This window comes from Protopterus annectens, chromosome 1.part1 (genome assembly GCF_019279795.1).
Source record: "Protopterus annectens isolate FY-2018-M chromosome 1.part1, PAN1.0, whole genome shotgun sequence".
Taxonomy (NCBI): Eukaryota; Metazoa; Chordata; order Ceratodontiformes; family Protopteridae; genus Protopterus; species Protopterus annectens.
This window is the reverse complement of record NC_056726.1, coordinates 1,014,332,248-1,014,351,199: the sequence shown is the minus strand read 5'-3', so window position 1 is coordinate 1,014,351,199 and position 18,952 is coordinate 1,014,332,248. Positions and strand designations below refer to the sequence as shown.

Sequence of the window (18,952 nt, the reverse complement as noted above, 5' to 3'; positions counted from 1 at the left end):
GCTCGGGTAAATGTTCTGTAAAGTCATTAATAAATAATGAAAAAAAAGCAATAGAGTAAGGTCAAGATTTGGTAAATGTTCTGTAAAGTCATTAATAAATAATGAAAAAAAAGCAATAGAGTAATGTCAAGCTCGGGTAAATGTTCTGTAAAGTCATTAATAAATAATGCAAAAAAAGCAATAGAATAAGGTCAAGCTCAGGTAAATGTTCTGTAAAGTCATTAATAAATAATGAAAAAAAGCAATAGAGTAAGGTCAAGCTCGGGTAAATGTTCTGTGAAGTCATTAATAAATAATGAAAAAAAGCAATAGAGTAAGGTCAAGCTCGGGTAAATGTTCTGTAAAGTCATTAATAAATAATGAAAAAAAAAGCAATAGAGTAAGGTCAAGCTCGGGTAAATGTTCTGTAAAGTCATTAATAAATAATGAAAAAAAAGCAATAGAGTAAGGTCAAGCTCGGGTAAATGTTCTGTGAAGTCATTAATAAATAATGAAAAAAAGCAATAGAGTAAGGTCAAGCTCGGGTAAATGTTCTGTGAAGTCATTAATAAATAATGAAAAAAGCAATAGAGTAAGGTCAAGCTCGGGTAAATGTTCTGTGAAGTCATTAATAAATAATGAAAAAAAAGCAATAGAGTAAGGTCAAGCTCGGGTAAATGTTCTGTGAAGTCATTAATAAATAATGAAAAAAGCAATAGAGTAAGGTCAAGCTGGGTAAATGTTCTGTGAAGTCATTAATTAAATGTTCTGTGAAGTCATTAATAAATAATGAAAAAAAAGCAATAGAGTAAGGTCAAGCTCCGGTAAATGTTCTGTGAAGTCATTAATAAATAATGAAAAAAGCAATAGAGTAAGGTCAAGCTCGGGTAAATGTTCTGTGAAGTCATTAATAAATAATGAAAAAAAAAGCAATAGAGTAAGGTCAAGCTCGGGTAAATGTTCTGTAAAGTCATTAATAAACAATGAAAAAAGCAATAGAGTAAGGTCAAGCTCGGGTAAAAGTTTTGTAAAGTCATTAATAAATAATGAAAAAAACAATAGAGTAAGGTCAAGCTCGGGTAAATGTTTTGTAAAGTCATTAATAAATAACGAAAAAAAGCAATAGAGTAAGATCAAGCTCGGTAAATGTTTTGTAAAGTGATTAATAAACAATGAAAAAAGCAATAGAGTAAGGTCAAGCTCGGGTAAATGTTCTGTAAAGTCATTAATAAATAATGAAAAAAAAGCAATAGAGTAAGGTCAAGCTCGGGTAAATGTTCTGTAAAGTCATTAATAAATAATGCAAAAAAAGCAATAGAATAAGGTCAAGCTCGGGTAAAAGTTTTGTAAAGTCATTAATAAATAATGAAAAAAACAATAGAGTAAGGTCAAGCTCGGGTAAATGTTCTGTAAAGTCATTAATAAATGATGAAAAAAAAGCAATAGAGTAAGGTCAAGCTCGGTAAATGTTCTGTAAAGTCATTAATAAATAATGAAAAAAAGCAATAGAGTAAGGTCAAGCTCGGGTAAATGTTCTGTAAAGTCATTAATAAATAATGAAAAAAAGCAATAGAGTAAGGTCAAGCTCGGGTAAATGTTCTGTAAAGTCATTAATAAATAATGAAAAAAAGCAATAGAGTAAGGTCAAGCTCGGGTAAATGTTCTGTAAAGTCATTAATAAATAATGAAAAAAAGCAATAGAGTAAGGTCAAGCTCGGGTAAATGTTCTGTGAAGTCATTAATAAATAATGAAAAAAAAGCAATAGAGTAAGGTCAAGCTCGGGTAAATGTTCTATAAAGTCATTAATAAATAATGAAAAAAAAGCAATAGAGTAAGGTCAAGCTCGGATAAATGTTCTGTAAAGTCATTAATAAATAATGAAAAAAGGAATAGAGTAAGGTCAAGCTCGGGTAAATGTTCTGTAAAGTCATTAATAAATAATGAAACAAAAAGCAATAGAGTAAGGTCAAGCTCGGGTAAATGTTCTGTAAAGTCATTAATAAATAATGAAAAAAAAGCAATAGAGTAAGGTCAAGCTCGGGTGAATGTTCTGTGAAGTCATTAATAAATAATGAAAAAAAGCAATAGAGTAAGGTCAAGCTCGGGTAAATGTTCTGTGAAGTCATTAATAAATAATGAAACAAAAAGCAATAGAGTAAGGTCAAGCTCGGGTAAATGTTCTGTAAAGTCATTAATAAATAATGAAAAAAAAGCAATAGAGTAAGGTCAAGCTCGGGTAAATGTTTTGTGAAGTCATTAATAAATAATGAAAAAAAAGCAATAGAGTAAGGTCAAGCTCGGGTAAATGTTCTGTGAAGTCCTTAATAAATAATGAAACAAAAAGCAATAGAGTAAGGTCAAGCTCGGGTAAATGTTCTGTGAAGTCATTAATAAATAATGAAACAAAAGCAACAGAGTAAGGTCAAGCTCGGGTAAATGTTCTGTAAAGTCATTAATAAATAATGAAAAAAAAGCAATAGAGTAAGGTCAAGCTCGGGTAAATGTTCTGTGAAGTCATTAATAAATAATGAAAAAAAAGCAATAGAGTAAGGTCAAGCTCAGGTAAATGTTCTGTAAAGTCATTAATAAATAATGAAAAAAAAGCAATAGAGTAAGGTCAAGCTCGGGTAAATGTTCTGTAAAGTCATTAATAAATAATGAAAAAAAGCAATAGAGTAAGGTCAAGCTCGGGTAAATGTTCTGTGAAGTCATTAATAAATAATGAAACAAAAAGCAATAGAGTAAGGTCAAGCTCAGGTAAATGTTCTATAAAGTCATTAATAAATAATGAAAAAAAAAAACAATAGAGTAAGGTCAAGCTCTGGTAAATATTCTGTAAAGTCATGAATAAATAATGAAAAAAAGCAACAGAGTAAGGTCAAGCTCGGGTAAATGTTCTGTGAAGTCATTAATAAATAATGAAAAAAAGCAATAGAGTAAGGTCAAGCTCGGGTAAATGTTCTGTAAAGTCATTAATAAATAATGAAAAAAAAGCAATAGAGTAAGGTCAAGCTCGGGTAAAAGTTCTGTAAAGTCATTAATAAATAATGAAAAAAAAGCAATAGAGTAAGGTCAGGCTCGGGTAAATGTTCTGTAAAGTCATTAATAAATAATGAAAAAAAAGCAATAGGCCTAATACAGAACCTTGGAGATACCCGTAGTAAGGGTTCCAGGGGTGAATTTCTGATTATTGGGTTATACTTAAAATGTAACAAAGTTAAGATAACTGCAGAACCAGTTAATGATTTTACGATCAAACTGAATTTCTGCAGTTTAGTAATAAGCATTTAGTGGCAAACAGTTTTGAAGGCACGAGTCATGTCCGGAAATATATCTGCAGTAATCAAACCTTCCTTTTTGTTATTGCAGGTCATGTTACTGGTAGAAAGACAGCTGTAGATGTGATAAAGCTTTTTCTAAAGTAATTTTACCTGTCAGATAGGAGCCCATAGTCATTAATATGTATACTAAGCAGCACAGAATGGCGATAATTTAACAAGCAAGATACATGTATAAATGGCCCTTTGTAAAGAGTAGCATTTAATGCTTAATAAGAAATCATTTCATCATAAAATCAAATGGGGAGGTGAGTCGGATAAAACAAAAATGACATGTAAATGTCAACGAGTTTACACAGTAACAGAAACAAAATGTGAGGGCAAAATTTGTGAAGAACTAAGAAGAACCTTCTGAATATGCAAGAATATCAGATCATCTTTGTAAAACCTTTACAAAGTCTAGCCCCACTCTGGAATTATAGATAAACTCACTAAACTGGGCATAAATCCCTATGTCACAAGATGGGTGGCCAACTGGCTCACTGACAGAACCCACACAGTAAAAGTAGCCGACTCCAAGTCTGACTTCAGACCAGTGATGAGTGAAGTACCACATGGTTCGATCCTGGGTCTTCTCCTGTTCAGCATCTACTTCTCTGAAGTACAGGCCAACACAGAAGGCCTTTGGCTAACAAAGTTCCCAAATTGAGAGCCATAATAAAATCACCTAATGATGTAGACATTCTACAAAAGGGCCTCACAGAGACAGATACATGGTGTCAAAGTCATGGCCTCAAGCTCAATGCCAAGAAGTGCATTGTCATCCCCTTTGGGAAAAACTCTGTACCCATGAACTACCACATAGGCAGTAGCTCACTAAACACTAAAAGTGTGATAAGAGACATTGGGACACAGGTGGACAGTAGTCTCTCCTTTGATAATCACATCACCAGAGTAGTCAGGAAATCCTTCTACGTGGCACACCTCATCACAAAAGGGTTCTCCTCTAGAAAAATGGAGGTCATTGTTCCTCTCTACTCATCCCTCATCAGACCCATTATAGAGTACAATGCCCTGTTTGGCATGTATCTCACAAGACACCTACAACAATTGGAAAGGCCACAGAAATACCTCACTTAGAGGATTACTGGTCTCAAACAGATGCCCTACGCAGACCGTCTCAAAAAACTCCAGCTCTACTCATTTGCTTATCGCCTACTCAGAGACGATCTCTGCCTAACATACAAAGCTATATCAAACCCAGAGCTGCTGGACATGCTACACTTAAAGAAATCACAATCTCTCTGAACCACATGCTCCAGGGACCTAAACCTTGTCACCACAATAAACAGAACATGGAGGAATAGATTCCTGTCCTAGAGACTTCCCATACTCTGGAACAAACTACCCATTCACATCAAGCAAAGCTCCTCATTGGCCCTCTTTAAGAAAAATCTTGGCGACTAGATGGGAAATAGAAAATTCACCCCGGGGATCACTTCTGTGGCACTGCTTGACAGGGCACAGGAAAATCATTTTCTTGGGTGGCGAAAGCCAGGGAACCTTTTTGGCTAGGCTTATATAGGCCCCAGGGCTGATAGCCTAGTACCTAACTATAAACCTATGAACAAGATGGAGATTTAATTTATTAGAGATTTAAATTTTTAGAAGGAAACCAGCTTATCATAAAGTCAAATGGGGAGGGGATGCATTTAAAACAAAAACTGGTAACTTATTACCAGAAAGTTTATACAGTCACAGAACTAGAGTGAAAACGGGAAAGAATACAACATGAACTTATTAAATATGCAGGAATATTAGATTATTCTTGGAAAAATAATACAAATCCTACAATCTAGAAAATAATATTGACTATTAGTGTCGAATACTAAAGGAAAAGGCCTTGAAAAGCTACAGTGCCTTACTAACATTCTCCTACTGAATGTGCACGTTGGTCAGAGACTTCTAAAAACAACAAATGTACAGAATCATTCTAAACTGTAGAAACACAGTCTCTACTCCTGATTCCATAAAAAAGTAAGAACTCCTACATCCATTCCCCTCAAGAGTCTGGAATTTTCTGAGTATCTGATATTTGCCTCATATTTTTGGCCTGTTCCTCATAAAGTTTGTGGTTTCTGGAAAATCTTTGAGGATTGAAGTTCAGAGGTACTGTTAACTGGTTGTAACATATTTTATCAGCAAGTAAATTATATATGTGATGCAAATCCTCAATTTGGGTTGTAGAAAATGTGGTCTGGATCAGAAAAGGAAATACAGCTGTCATTCACAAGCTATTGTATGTAGCCCATTATCAAAACTGAAGCAATGATAAATTATTTTTCTTCTGTAGCAACGCAGTGGAGAGGTGGCTGAGCATCTCGTGTTGCCTTCTATGCATTGCTATTAGCAGATTGCCTATTTATTGGCTACCAGTTGTGAGAACTTCATACCAGACAAATACTACTTGCATAGTTTAAGTACAAAACACAAAGGCAGGCATGTCATGTTTTATATTACCTCTTCTTCAAGGTAGCCCATAAAATGTAGTATGGAAATATTTAAATTTTTAGGCCTTTGAGTTAAACGTATTTACCCTTTACTCATGAAATAGGTTGGTGATGGGGGTGGGGAAACTCCTAAACCAAAAACAAAAATTTATCAGGAAAGAATTTTGCCGTGCAGCATGTGTTACATAATCACATCCGGATGCAACAAAGCTGAACATGTGACTCTCAGGCTTAAACCAAAATTGTGACATTGGGATAGTTGCCCTTTTCCTTTATTAGTAGCAGAGCTAGGATATGTACGTTAAGCTGTACATGGACAGTGACCATGCAAAACAGGTTTGGGCAGCTATGCCCCCTTCCCTCATAGAAGACATCTATACAGTTTGCAGTTTATCAATTACCATTTAACATATCAGCTAAAGCAACATGGCACTTGTCTAATGAGTCTACAGTAAATGGTATTTTGGTTATTTGTTGCCTAAATGCTACTTACATTACATGTTCAGCTTGCTCCAATGAACAGCTTTATGTTTACTCGGTGCTGCAAGCCGAGTAATGCTATGTTCTTAACAATGTTTCCCCTGTTCATTGATTTACTTTACCCAGGTAACAGCCCTGAAGTGCAGAAGTATTGCAAAGGCTCATAGTTATGCTACAAGCACAATTATACCTCCCCATCTAAAACATTAGCTGCTTTCTATATGGCAAGTATTTTACTTCCCTTTAGCATTTAAAATAACTACAAAACTGATGTAGCAGCATATAAGGAAAATTGTAGCGTGAAAGCAGTATTTAAATGGCTTTAGTTATTAAGTGAGCTGTCCCTCCACCTTAGAAGAGTACCCATGAAAAATATGAAAGAGGAAGGGCAATCGCTTCTTCTCAGATCCCCCAGACTTAATGTGTTTCTGCTGGAGACTGTAGTAGAACTTGAGAGTGTCCTGGGGTCCTGGTCATTCACATCCATTGGGGGGATCAATTTGCCCTACCCTCTATTCCCACCTCCAAGACTGGTGTGTGGTAATGCTCAAGGGGCAGGTCTGCAATCGGGATGTGCATCATATCATCACGTCTCCTCATCAGGTCAGCCATGGCCACTACTCTGCCCTTCCTATATATAACCCATCACACAATGTGTTCAGCCTCTGCTCACTCTCCCCAGGATGGGCACACCCAATCCCTCCCCTGCTACTTTGTCAGTCACCTGAGACATGAATCAAACCTGGGTCAACTGGACTGTAGTCAGGGATTACCCTACTATGTCGCTAAAGCATCACCGTTTACTGAAATTTTAACTTTGAAAATGATAATCTGAAAGCCTATAAAAACAGAAAAAAAAACAATTTTTTTTTTTTGCAAAGGGACAACTCACCCTGCATCCAACATGTGTAAGGCACAGCTTCCCACATCCTCCAAAATTATATATACCCACTCTTAGGTTATACCATAATGAAGAAAATAGAAAATAATCCCAAAAAGCATACCGCCAGTTCACAAAACACAGCACATTGCACTAAAACTCACTGTGATGTCAAATCTTTGCATAAAATGCAGTGATAAGTCATAGGATAACTGCAGCCAGGAAAACATTAACAAAGATAATTTTAGACTTTACTGGTTATTTTCAGTACAATCATTTGTAAATCCTTCTTAGTTTAGCTTTCTGAAGCATTCTGACTTTTGCAAAGTCTCTATGCTTTTACAGAATTTATGACAAGAGAAGAAATATGTGTTCTGTTACCCTGCCAGGCAGCTGCATAAGTGCATTTTAAGGACCAAGACAATTTGTATTCATATTTTACTTGATTGGCTGGCAGAATTTTCAAGGATTGTAATATTTGCCTTTTCTTTGCATTCGGCACAAGGGCTTGGGTTAAAACTGTCATCTGTTGTTTTGTATCGCTACTGATGTTTCAACAAGCTGGTTTGTTTTGCTGATTCACGTTACTCATAAACAGGGATGGGTGAATGAGAATTGAAAATTCACTCTCAGGGATTGCCTGTAGTATATCAGAGGTAAAACACCTCTTGAACAATTTTTAAAACACACCACATAGCGACTCCTTTTCATCTTTTCTTTGAATTTATTTTTGGCTTCTGCATTGCCTGTATCTCTTTATACTAAGTAGAATGATGTCAGGTATGCGCACTTTTTTACATTACAACTCACTTCTCCAGCTTTACATCCCAATGATGCAGCTATTGAAGAATGCACACCTATTAAATTATTCAACACATTTCAATTCTGCATGAGTTCATATACACTTTTGTCTGTATGTCTGTCGCCCTCACTCTTCCTCCTTCCGCCTCATTTTTTACTCTTGTTATTCATTTAAGCTGAGCATTGGAGGCAGAACAGCAGTACAGTGAACAGCAGAACCCATAGGTATTATTATTACAAAAATGTAAAATGTGAACAAAATAATTGTTGAAGGCTCCAAATATTTAACTTTAACACTTAGATTAAAAAAAAACATTATCCATAAGGTCATGTAATAACTTTCCATGTTTGTGTTTCCTTTCTACCTGCCATGACAGCAAAAGTAGCCCGCCTTTCATTGTCCTTACCGCCACTCAACTTACAACCATTCCCTACTTCACCTCCTTGGAAGCCTTTCTGGGAAACAGACAGTTTTACAGCAGACAGGGACTATAACACTGGCAATCACAGTGACGGATTTGGGGACCCATTCTGTCACAGCTTGGAGAGTGAAGAGGAACCCGAGGAAGTCCCCATCATTGTCACAGAAACAGATGATGGACGAAACCTAAGAAGTTTGTTGAAATCTCCAAAGTCAGTAGAAGAACTTGATAGTGAGGAGCTGGATAAGAAGAGAAAGATGGTGTCCTTCTTTGATGATGTCACAGTGTATTTGTTTGATCAGGTGAGATAATATCATAGTTTTCATTTGAATATCAGATTCATCAGTTGAATATTAACCATCTGGGTGTCTTGGTTGTCTCTTTTATTAAAATACTAAGAGCTCAAGGGTAAAGCTAATTTTGTCAGATTCATGTTTCACTTAAGATAATCGTAATTCCATTTGATTATAGTGTGTCTGTGACAAAAATACAAAAAGCATGAACTTACTTCAACAAAACATAAAGCTTGAATCAATATATTGGTAGGTCATTTTTACCACTAACAACTGCTGAATTAAGTAGGAAACATTACAAAGTTAATGAAATCTAGGTATTGATTATAATAACTGATCAAGAAGAGCTAGCAAAGGCAAAGAGTTACAATACAAGTGAAAAGTACTTAAATGGTGTCTTCTAATGTTCCTTGGTAGAATTTTATAGAGTAACTGTTTACTTTCCAGTGAACAAAACCTGTGTAGTGGAAACACTTGTGTCACTGAATGTGAATGTGAATTCTGAGATAGCATGAAAGTTTTCTGCATTATGTTGCGTTCTGTTACAGTATGTTAAAATTTAGTCCAACAATTTGACAAAATCAGCTGGAAATACTCATAGAAGATATAATACAATTGAAACTAAACAGAAGATATGGAAGCAGCAGTCTGATTAACATTTCAGTTGTGTAGATATTATACACAAACAAAAAGCAACAAATCAAGGCAGGACAGAGTTCTGTTAGCAAGTTAGCATTTGGAGTGCATGACAGTTAAAGGCACAGCTTAAGTACAATATATGCATTTTAATTGTTTTATGGTTATCCACAAGTGTAAATTAGCAAGAACCACAAAAAAAAATTATAATTGCAGTGTATGACAGAATTTTATGTCACTGTTGGCTAGGTTTCTAGAGCAATGGGTCTGCGTAGCAGAGACAGTCCAATGAGAGGGAAGAGCTTTTGTGGCTTTTAGTAAATCACCTCTGCACATGGAAGTAGAAAGTGGCCAAAGAAACATCACCATGTAAATAGGAAGCTGTAATCGTTCAGTGAAATTGACAGATGCGCTGTGGTTCCCATGCTTAATATTGTGCAATATTTCAGTATTTAACATTATACCCATGCTGACTAATGCAATCCCAAACCACGCTGTGCAAATGAATGATGGTAGGCATGCATTGTGTAGTCCAGCCATCACCAAGAGTGTGCATTTGATCCTAAAACATGTCTGAACATGAGGGACCATAAAAAACAATGTGGTGGAGGATTCTAGAGGAAGAGAGGCATATAGTTCTCTGAACAGAAATTGGAGTGCATCATTGAAGTAATGTATACAGTTTTTTACTGGCAGGTTTGAGGGGGTAGGAAGGTTGAAGATACAGAGAAAGACCAATGCTAGCAATGTATACTGCACAATGGAATGGGGACAATGTCTGGAGGCATAGTTAACCACCAGGCAGATTGCCACCTCTAAATCAAGGACATGATTCAACTCCCCATTCCAAGAAGCTATACTGAAAGCTACTCTGCTGTCTTTGTTGCAGGGGGGGTATAAAAGTAGTTGGGCTGTCCCTAATTACATGCAACAGAGGCTGTGTGTAGTGCACTCAGACAGTAATCAGAGGATTGTACATGGATCAAAGGGTGGAATGGACCATTCTGTGTCCCTGTATATACAGATGACTACAAGGATATTAAAGTAGTTAGAAAAGGAAGACACCAGTTGGCGTAATGCTTAAGGTCTTCACCCACCATATACATGGTACAAGATTCGATCCTGACCTCCAGCCAATGCCTGTTTGGAGTTTCCATGTTCTCTCTCTGCCTTTGTGGGTTCTTCCCACCTCCCAAAAATATGCTGAGCGTTTCCATCTCAAACTCACCAAAGAACGGAGGTGTGGGAAGCAGCATAGACTCTACATGGTATAAACCAACTGCTTTGGGCATTAGGCACTATCTTCATAATAGGTGAACATGGATCACAGACTGTGACTTGTGGCAGGGATAGCTACAGTGTAAAATATGGCTCAGTGATTCAGTTGTGATACTGATGTTGACAAATGAGCATGGGTATTTGCCAGTGATAAGTAGGCCTGCTCTGGCCTATGCTAGGGACTCATGTCATAATAGGGGTGTATGAGCTCCTATTGTGTGCCCACCACAAAGCCCAGGAGCCCCAGCAGCTCTGGGTCAATAAGCTACTGGCCAGCCAGTATCCGATTGCCCAGCTTGGGTTACCTGGACATAAAACCACCAAACATGAGCTAAGAATTGCTACACTCAGTGTAGGTTCACTGACAGGATGGATCTTAGAAGTAGATGACACGATGGTAAGGAGGAGGAGACAAGTTGGAAGGGCAATGCAGCAAAGCCACTTGGCTTGGGATCCTGTGTCTACTACTCAGGAGCAGGACAGACTACAAATGGTGTTGATTATTATGGTGATTCAGAAGACAGGGACATCATCAGAATTAGTGACAGACTCATAACAATCAGATTCCAATGTAAGGATAGGACAGTGTTCATAATGTATCACTATGCCCCACAGTGGGATTGTGATAGTGAGAAAAAGCGTGCATTCAAGCAGCAGTTGCAGTACCTACTAGGTAAAGCATGACAACATGAACTGGTGTTGATAATAGGTGACTTGAATGCACATATCAGAACAAGATATAAGGACTGTCTTGCTACACAAGGGCCAACAGGAATAAAGAAGGAGAGGCCATTCTATACTTCTGTCTCACAAATGGCTTGATAGTACCCAACACATGGTTCAGAAAGAGAGACAGTCACAACTGAGGTAGACTTGTTCCTAGTAAGGAAATGGCACTGGGGTAGAATCAGTGATTGCACAGTCATCACCAGTGAAAGAGTCAGCCCACAGCATAAACCACTGGTTGCTATAATCAGCTGCAATCAGTGGTCAGAGAAGGCTCTATGGTCAACAGAGACTAGGCTGACGACCTAGACATTGACTGGAGAGAAAGCAAAACAGTTCAAGGAATTACTCAGGACTCTAATACCTCAAGAAGAAGAAGAAATAGGTGGAGATAAAGAAAAATTGCAGCACCTCAAAAACAGCATGTGCTAGGACTATAGGATAGATATGTGACTGAGCCAGGTATGGAAATAAGGTACATAAGGAAAGGTGATAGTGGAATGCAGAAGTCCAGGAAGTTATCAAAAGAAAGGAATGCAGGATAAAATGACAGATAGAAAAAGATGGAAAAGATGGACCAAGCTAGGAAGGAATACTGGTTGGCTAACAAACAGGCTGAGACAGAAGTTGAAACAGCAAAGACCAAGGCATCAGAGGTACTGTACCACAGGACATCAAAGGCAGATGGAAAGGGTACTTCTAGTAATTTCTGAATGAAGAAAACCCCACAGAAGCTGTATTGGCCCAGACACAGCCTACAATGAAAGAAGAGGAGAAGCCCACCCTAGAAGAAGTAAGAATAGCATTAAGGAAAATGAAGTCAGAGAAAGCAGCAGGCTCAGATGAGGTCACAGCAGATATGATAAAATGCTGGGTGAGATGGGGAGAAATGTCTCCTGAGGGTACTCATAGCAGTGTGTAGAGAAAGACATATCCCAGATGACTGGAGAATAAGCACACTAGTGTGACTTTTTAAGAACAAAGGGGACATTCACAACTATGGGCAGTATAGAGGTATCAAACACCTGTCAAAATGCATGAAAGTACTGGAGAGGATGATTGATAAACAAATAAGCAAAGCAGTAGAAGGTAAGATGGGACATGAGCAGATTGTATTTAGATCAGGATGCAGAACAACTGACCTGATGTTTGCAGAGAGACAGATAGTTGAGAAGAAGCGAAAGATGAGGAAAGAGTCCAACTGGGCATTCCTAGACTTGCAGAAAGCATATGGCAAGTTCCCAAGAAAGACGATTTGGGCAGTACTGCTGTGGTTCAAACTCCCAAAAGCATTGGTTGAATTAGTACAGGTTATATACAAGGACTCAATGACTCATGTACAAACAGTGTTCAGTCTTACAGAGGGGTTCTCAATGGGATTAGTTGTGCATTAAGGTTCTGCTCTGAGCCCACTCCTGTTCACACTGGTGATGGATTATATCAGCAAACAGGTTGGACAGGACAGGTCAACAAAGTTTCTGTATGCAGATGATGTGGCATTACAGGCAGACACTGAGTAAGATCTTCAACAAAGGACAGGTGAATGTAATGCAAAACTGAAGGCACATGGGATGAAACTAAGTACAGATAAGACAGCTCTAAGAGCAGCAAATGGTGGAGTTCAGAAGAAGCTGAGAACTGAGATAGAAGGGGAAATAGTGGAACAGGTTAACAGCTTCATGTATCTGGTTGGGGTGGTTGAGGAAAAGGGAAGTCTGAATTAGGAATTAAAAGTCAGAATCAGAGGGGCTGCAGCCAACTGTCACAGAGTGTCAGGTGTAGTATATGACAGAAGAATGCCAAAGGAGCTAAAAAGAAAATTGTATAAAACAGTAGTGTGACCAGTACTACACTAACGTACAGAAACCTAGGCAGTAAAGGCAAGGCAGATGAGAAAACTAGAGGAGATGGAAATGAAGTGCCTAAAAAAGGTGGTAGGATGCACACTATGAGGCAGATGAAGAAATGCGGACAGAAGAGCAGAAGCCAAAGTAGCTCCAATTGCAGAAAAGGTCAAAGATGACAGATTACAGTGGTTCAGGCACATGTGCAGAAAAGCAAAACACAGAAGATTTGGGAGAGGCAGGAAGAAGGCAAGAGGAAACAGTCTCCAGCAAAGAGATGGGTGAGTTGCATCTGGGAAGACCTGTGACAGTTAGTCATGAGTGTTGAAGAAGGCAGGAGATTGAAACTGAATAGAGAGATGGTGACAGTTGATGGGACACCCCAACCCCATGTAGTAAATGAGAAAAAAGGGGTTGTTGATGATGGTGATGATATAAGGATATTAGAGATGAGACCTGTATTGCATAACACAGAATAAGGTGCTAGGCATGTAGAGTGACCATGATCTTTACATAGAAGCTAGAAGCTGATATCCAGGTACTGTGATTTATTTCTCAACTGATGTGTTACTATAGTCAGACTTCTTCACATATGAATTTAAATATAGAAAAAGAAAAAGACATACCAAGTGGATTAAAAGAACAATGAACAGAAACCAAAATTTCCCAGATCCCCAAAAGGATTCTCAGTGTGCATGAGTTGTCTTACAGTATCACAAGCTATTGCATGATGTTTCCAACTAAAACAAACTGCCATGTAATGTGACTTGGCATATTTTCTCACTACATTTACCAGTGAAGTGGCTGGCTATTTTGTTCAGCATCAGTGGCCTTCATGCTGGGCATGGCTGACTTTCTTAAGCATACTACTCCAGTTTATACTTGCACCGCAATATACCGCCATTTAGGCCAACACCAACAGTCAATTTTATTTTTAATCAAGAGTAAGTGACCACATTTAATCTTCTGTCTCCCGCCCCATCCCCAATTCTAGTGGCAAAGCTGGCCCCCTTCCATGGTCAATTTCTTGCACATCCCCCTTTGGCCATCTGTTCTATCCAGTTGAAATTTCAACATGTCTGTCAAACTGTTAAAACTGCAAGGGTAACTGCTGGTCCCAGGTGATTGGATAATTCCTCGCTGATTTCTTCCTTTTTCTTCTGGATTTGCCTGTATTGGTATTTTTTCTGGATTTGCCTGTATTGGTATTTTTTCTGGATTTGCCTGTATTGGTATTTTTTTCTGGATTTGCCTGTATTGGTATTTCAAGGCCCCTCAATGATTAGCCTCTGATCTCATGACTCTATCGCTAACTGGAGCAAAATTTTTACATATACCCTCAAAACAGATTAACAGATGTTTTTAGTATTTTTTTATATGGATCACCATTATGCCCCACCCTTACAGCCACTCTGTAGACCTGTTCATTCATGCAAGAGCCCTAAGGCTCATTTTTCGCCTGGAGAGAAGTTGAGCATACTAGGCTTGTGATACATCATACTAACACTAAAGACTACTTTTTTTAAATTAAGCACTAGTATTACCTGTGCATGCCAGAAACATCCATACGGTTTATCTGCAATAGGTTACCATGATGTTTGTGAATTTGTAGTAGGCTAACTACCCTTGTGGATCATTTTAAGCTTATGCAGTTACTCCATGTGAAAATCAAAACTTGTACCTTGAGTCTGTAAGGTAAACACCTTAACCATTATGTCATCCTCCCACAAATGGCTTTGTCTGCCTTACACACAGAACTTCAATATGTGCTCCTCCCTCCACCAAGGAATCTGCTGCAGGAAGTATACACCAGCACATAGTTCCAGCCCCTCCCCTCTCCTAGAAGAGAGGAGAGACCGTTTAGCTATGTCTTTCCTCTATGGCCCTGCACCAGCTCCAGCAGGTATTTTAACAGCTAATCAAATGTGCTTAGGTCATAGTCAGTGCTTTAACACTCTACATATTGAAGCTACACTTATGGTAGCCTTCATTTAGATACATTTTATTTTATTTTTTTGCTTTTTCTGCCTTTGTCACAATTTACATAAAAAGGATGGTTGCTCACGTTTTTGCCTTTTTGATTGGTTTACCAAATTAACGTGTCTCCTGTAACTTGTGCTAAGTTGTGCTCAGTGCACCACTGCAGTAAGATTTGCTCAGCAGTGGATGGTGTGCAGAAGACAAGCTACCTTATTAAACTGACTTCAGTATTTAACTCTGTGACCTCTGTAAGCTGCGTTGAATATAAATAAGATGCTCTAAGCTGCAGTAAGGTGTGCCAAGGATGGAAGTCCCTCCCAGCTCAAGATACCTAAGGAGTAAGGTGTGGGAAGGATGGAAGTCTCTCCCAGCTCAAGATACCTAAGGTACTTCCTCACAAGTAAGTAGATACCCCAAGCTACGTAACACACCATCACTCCTGCACTTCAGAATCAAACCAACTACCTACCACAGCAGGTGCTGACCTCCCTGCTCCCATAGCTTGACCTATCAAAACTATAGACCAGCACTTTTCCACAATGTCTTTAGCCAAACTGATCAAGCTGGGTATCGTGAGAAAATGTAGCATTTGTCTCATGCTGTCTGATGACCACCTATTACTCAAATAGCATGAGATAGTATGTGAGAAATGTACATATATAATGTTACTGGAGCCCAGAAATTTGCACGCAGAAAAAACTGACTTAAGGACCATCATCGAATCCCTCCAAATTATCTTCCCATACCCACATTAAATATATCATCTATCATATGCAGAGGTTCTAAAGCTTAACTTGCCCAAACCACAAAGACCTTCAAAACAAGAACATTAAGCACCTTCAGAAACACTATAAGTCTACAAATTCTACCACCTCATGTAGCACTCGCGGTCTCAACATCATAGATGTTGAGCCATTAAGGCAGGCGTCTATACAATCAAATAGTCGAGTCATAGGTAAGTCCAGTGTAAGATATACTGATACACCACTTACCAGCTTGGGTATGAATGGTAAATGGTCGGTTGCTTATCTGGGCCCAGGAATTGCCAAATCAAGTCCTTGAACAGCAAGCACCAGTATGTCTCTGTCATTATACATGTGCAAATAAATGACTTGAGACAGGATGGAGCTCTTGGACTACGTGTCCCAGGCAGGTATGAACCTTGCATTGGGCAATATCATACCTTCCCCAAGGATGATGCCTCAATGCTTGCAAAAAATAAATAAATAAATAAAATAACCAGCTTCAATAATTGATTTAGCTTTTAGTGTCATTCGGAAGGGATATATTTTCATGCCTTTTTTAGGCAATGTCAACCAGATAAACCTACCAGCATAATGAAACAAACAAAAAAATATATATATCTGATCAGTGCTAGAAGCCTGAAGAAGAAACTCTACAAGCAAGCTCTCCTCACCTTGGCATCTGTGTAGTGACTGAGACACAGTTTAATTTGGCATACAGTACAAATTAACTTTAAAACCAGGAAGACACACCAAACCTGAACCAATACAGCGTTTCAGAAAGCAGCGTTCGTTTCCGAAACAATAGCGTCTGCCAAAATCTTCTGGTACAAATACCAAACGTAAATGAAGGCAAAAATTCTTTTGAAGTTGTTAAGGAATGCCAAAACCAAGTAGTTCCACTTAAATCTTTTATTCACCAACACGATAAGAACACTCCAGTGTTCTTATCGTGTTGGTGAATAAAAGATTTAAGTGGAACTACTTGGTTTTGGCATTCCTTAACAACTTCAAAAGATTTTTTGCCTTCATTTACGTTTGGTATTTGTACCAGAAGATTTTGGCAGACGCTATTGTTTCGGAAACGAACGCTGCTTTCTGAAACGCTGTATTGGTTCAGGTTTGGTGTGTCTTCCTGGTTTTAAAGTTAATTTGACTGTTTTCGCTTCGTTTGTTTTGTGTTGGCATACATTACTCCAGCTCTGCAGGGCCATTACACTTTCCACACATTTAAACCAACTACTGTACAGGAAAGGTGAAGGTGTCTCAATCTTCATCTAGAAGAGACACATCAAACTGGTAAAGAAGCATGGTACCCTAGAGCATCTTCAGGTTAAACTCACCATCAGCAAAGTCCCTTACCTTTAATTTTGCCAAAAATAAGATATGCAATACCCAGCATGCTAGAATTGCCATAATTAAATTACACAAGGAACTTTGGAGTATAATTGAAACACCAAGGCCAAATTCAAGGCAAAAATAGCCACACAGGTCAAGAACAACCTTAAGGCCTTCTTTATCTACGTCCATAATCTCAAAGGCACTACAAAGCAATGCACTAAGCTAGACTGTGTCAGTATCTCTGGATGTATCCTGAATAGCATGAAGCATGACTTATCCATGACCCTAACAAGGCTGTTCAACCCCAGCTCTAAACTGGTTTCTCAACAAGTGAATGGAGGACAGCAACAGTCCTACCACTGCACAAGGGAGGTCCACCCATTGACCCAAGTAACTACTGATACATAAGTGTGGCCAGCCTCATATATAGAACCATGAATAGACTTATCATGGAATTAATCAGTAAGAACTTAAAAAAACCTTCCTAATAATTGGACCCTTCCAAGTTTGATTTCATCAGTCGCAGGTCTTGCTTACTTAACCTAGTGGACTTTTTTGAAAAAGTCACCAAAGCAATAGATGAAGGCAAGACATTACAAAACACCTACCTAAACATAGCCAAAGGTTTTGACACAATACACCAAGGTTTTGACACAATACACCAATCAGGCATTGTAGAAAAGCTTATTAAATTACGAATAAAGCCCTACATCACCTGCTGGATTACCAACTGGCTCACAAGTAGGACAAAAGAATTCAAGATAGGGGAAACTATCTCCACAAAAAAGACCAGTCACTAGTGGAGTCCCACAAGGCTCGGTGCTGAGACCAGCTTTGTTTAGCATCTACTCGTCAGTTGTCCAGGCAAAGGTGGAGGGTGTTTGGTTGACCAAGTTTATAGATAACAGCAGGCCAGGCGCAGTAAATGAATTCCCAAAAGACTCAGCCACCATCCACGAGTGCTTATCCCAAACTACTAACACCAGAGTCATGGACAAAAGCTAAATGCAAAAAACTGCATCATTGTATCTTTTGGGAAACCAAAGCTACCACATTGACAATACGCCACTAAGAGCTGATCTGGTAGTTAGAGATCTGGGAACATACAAAGTGATATAGCATTCAACCAACATTTGTTTACTTTTGTGATATAGCCCTTCTATATTGCTCAACCTATAAGCAAAAGGATAACATCTCAGTCCAGATATTTTACTGCCCACTGTACTCAGCTGCCATCAGGCCCATCATTGAATATAATGCCCCCTTTGGTGTATGCCTACCCAGACATATGCAACAAATACAAAGTCCACAGAGGTTCTTCACAAAGAAAATATAGGAAGTAAGCCACATGACTTATGCAGACCACCTCAAAGCCCTATTATTATACTTGGTCTTTTCTAGACTATTAGGAGATGATCAGTGCTTGGCCTACAAGACATATTCTGACCCAGTACTATTGCACATTGACATGTCAAATGGTATCAGAAATACTGGGTCCAAATTCCTCAACGTCTTCTGCAGTGTAAACAGAAATGTTTTGAGGGACAGGTACATACTTCAGACAACACCACTACTCTTGAACAGACACCCCCAACCACATAAAACATCCCTGTCCCTTTTCAAACACAATGTAGATTTCAGGATGGAAATAAGGAAATTCACCTCAGGATTGCCCCCTGTGCAACTAATGGACAGAAGTATTGCCTAAATTCCCTGTCTGGCAACATGATCCCCTTTTGATACTCAACCTCAAAAATATT

The 18,952-nt window shown here is 38.4% G+C and overlaps 1 protein-coding gene across 1 annotated transcript in view; it reads left to right on the top strand.

Annotated features, from left to right (window-relative positions):
* Positions 1 to 18,952, top strand: part of LOC122808760 — a 1,224,833-nt gene that overhangs the window by 1,135,902 nt on the left and 69,979 nt on the right. The window contains exon 12 of the mRNA XM_044079786.1: positions 8,307 to 8,653. Coding sequence (XP_043935721.1) covers positions 8,307 to 8,653 — 347 coding nt within the window. The remainder of the gene's footprint in view (positions 1 to 8,306; positions 8,654 to 18,952) is intronic.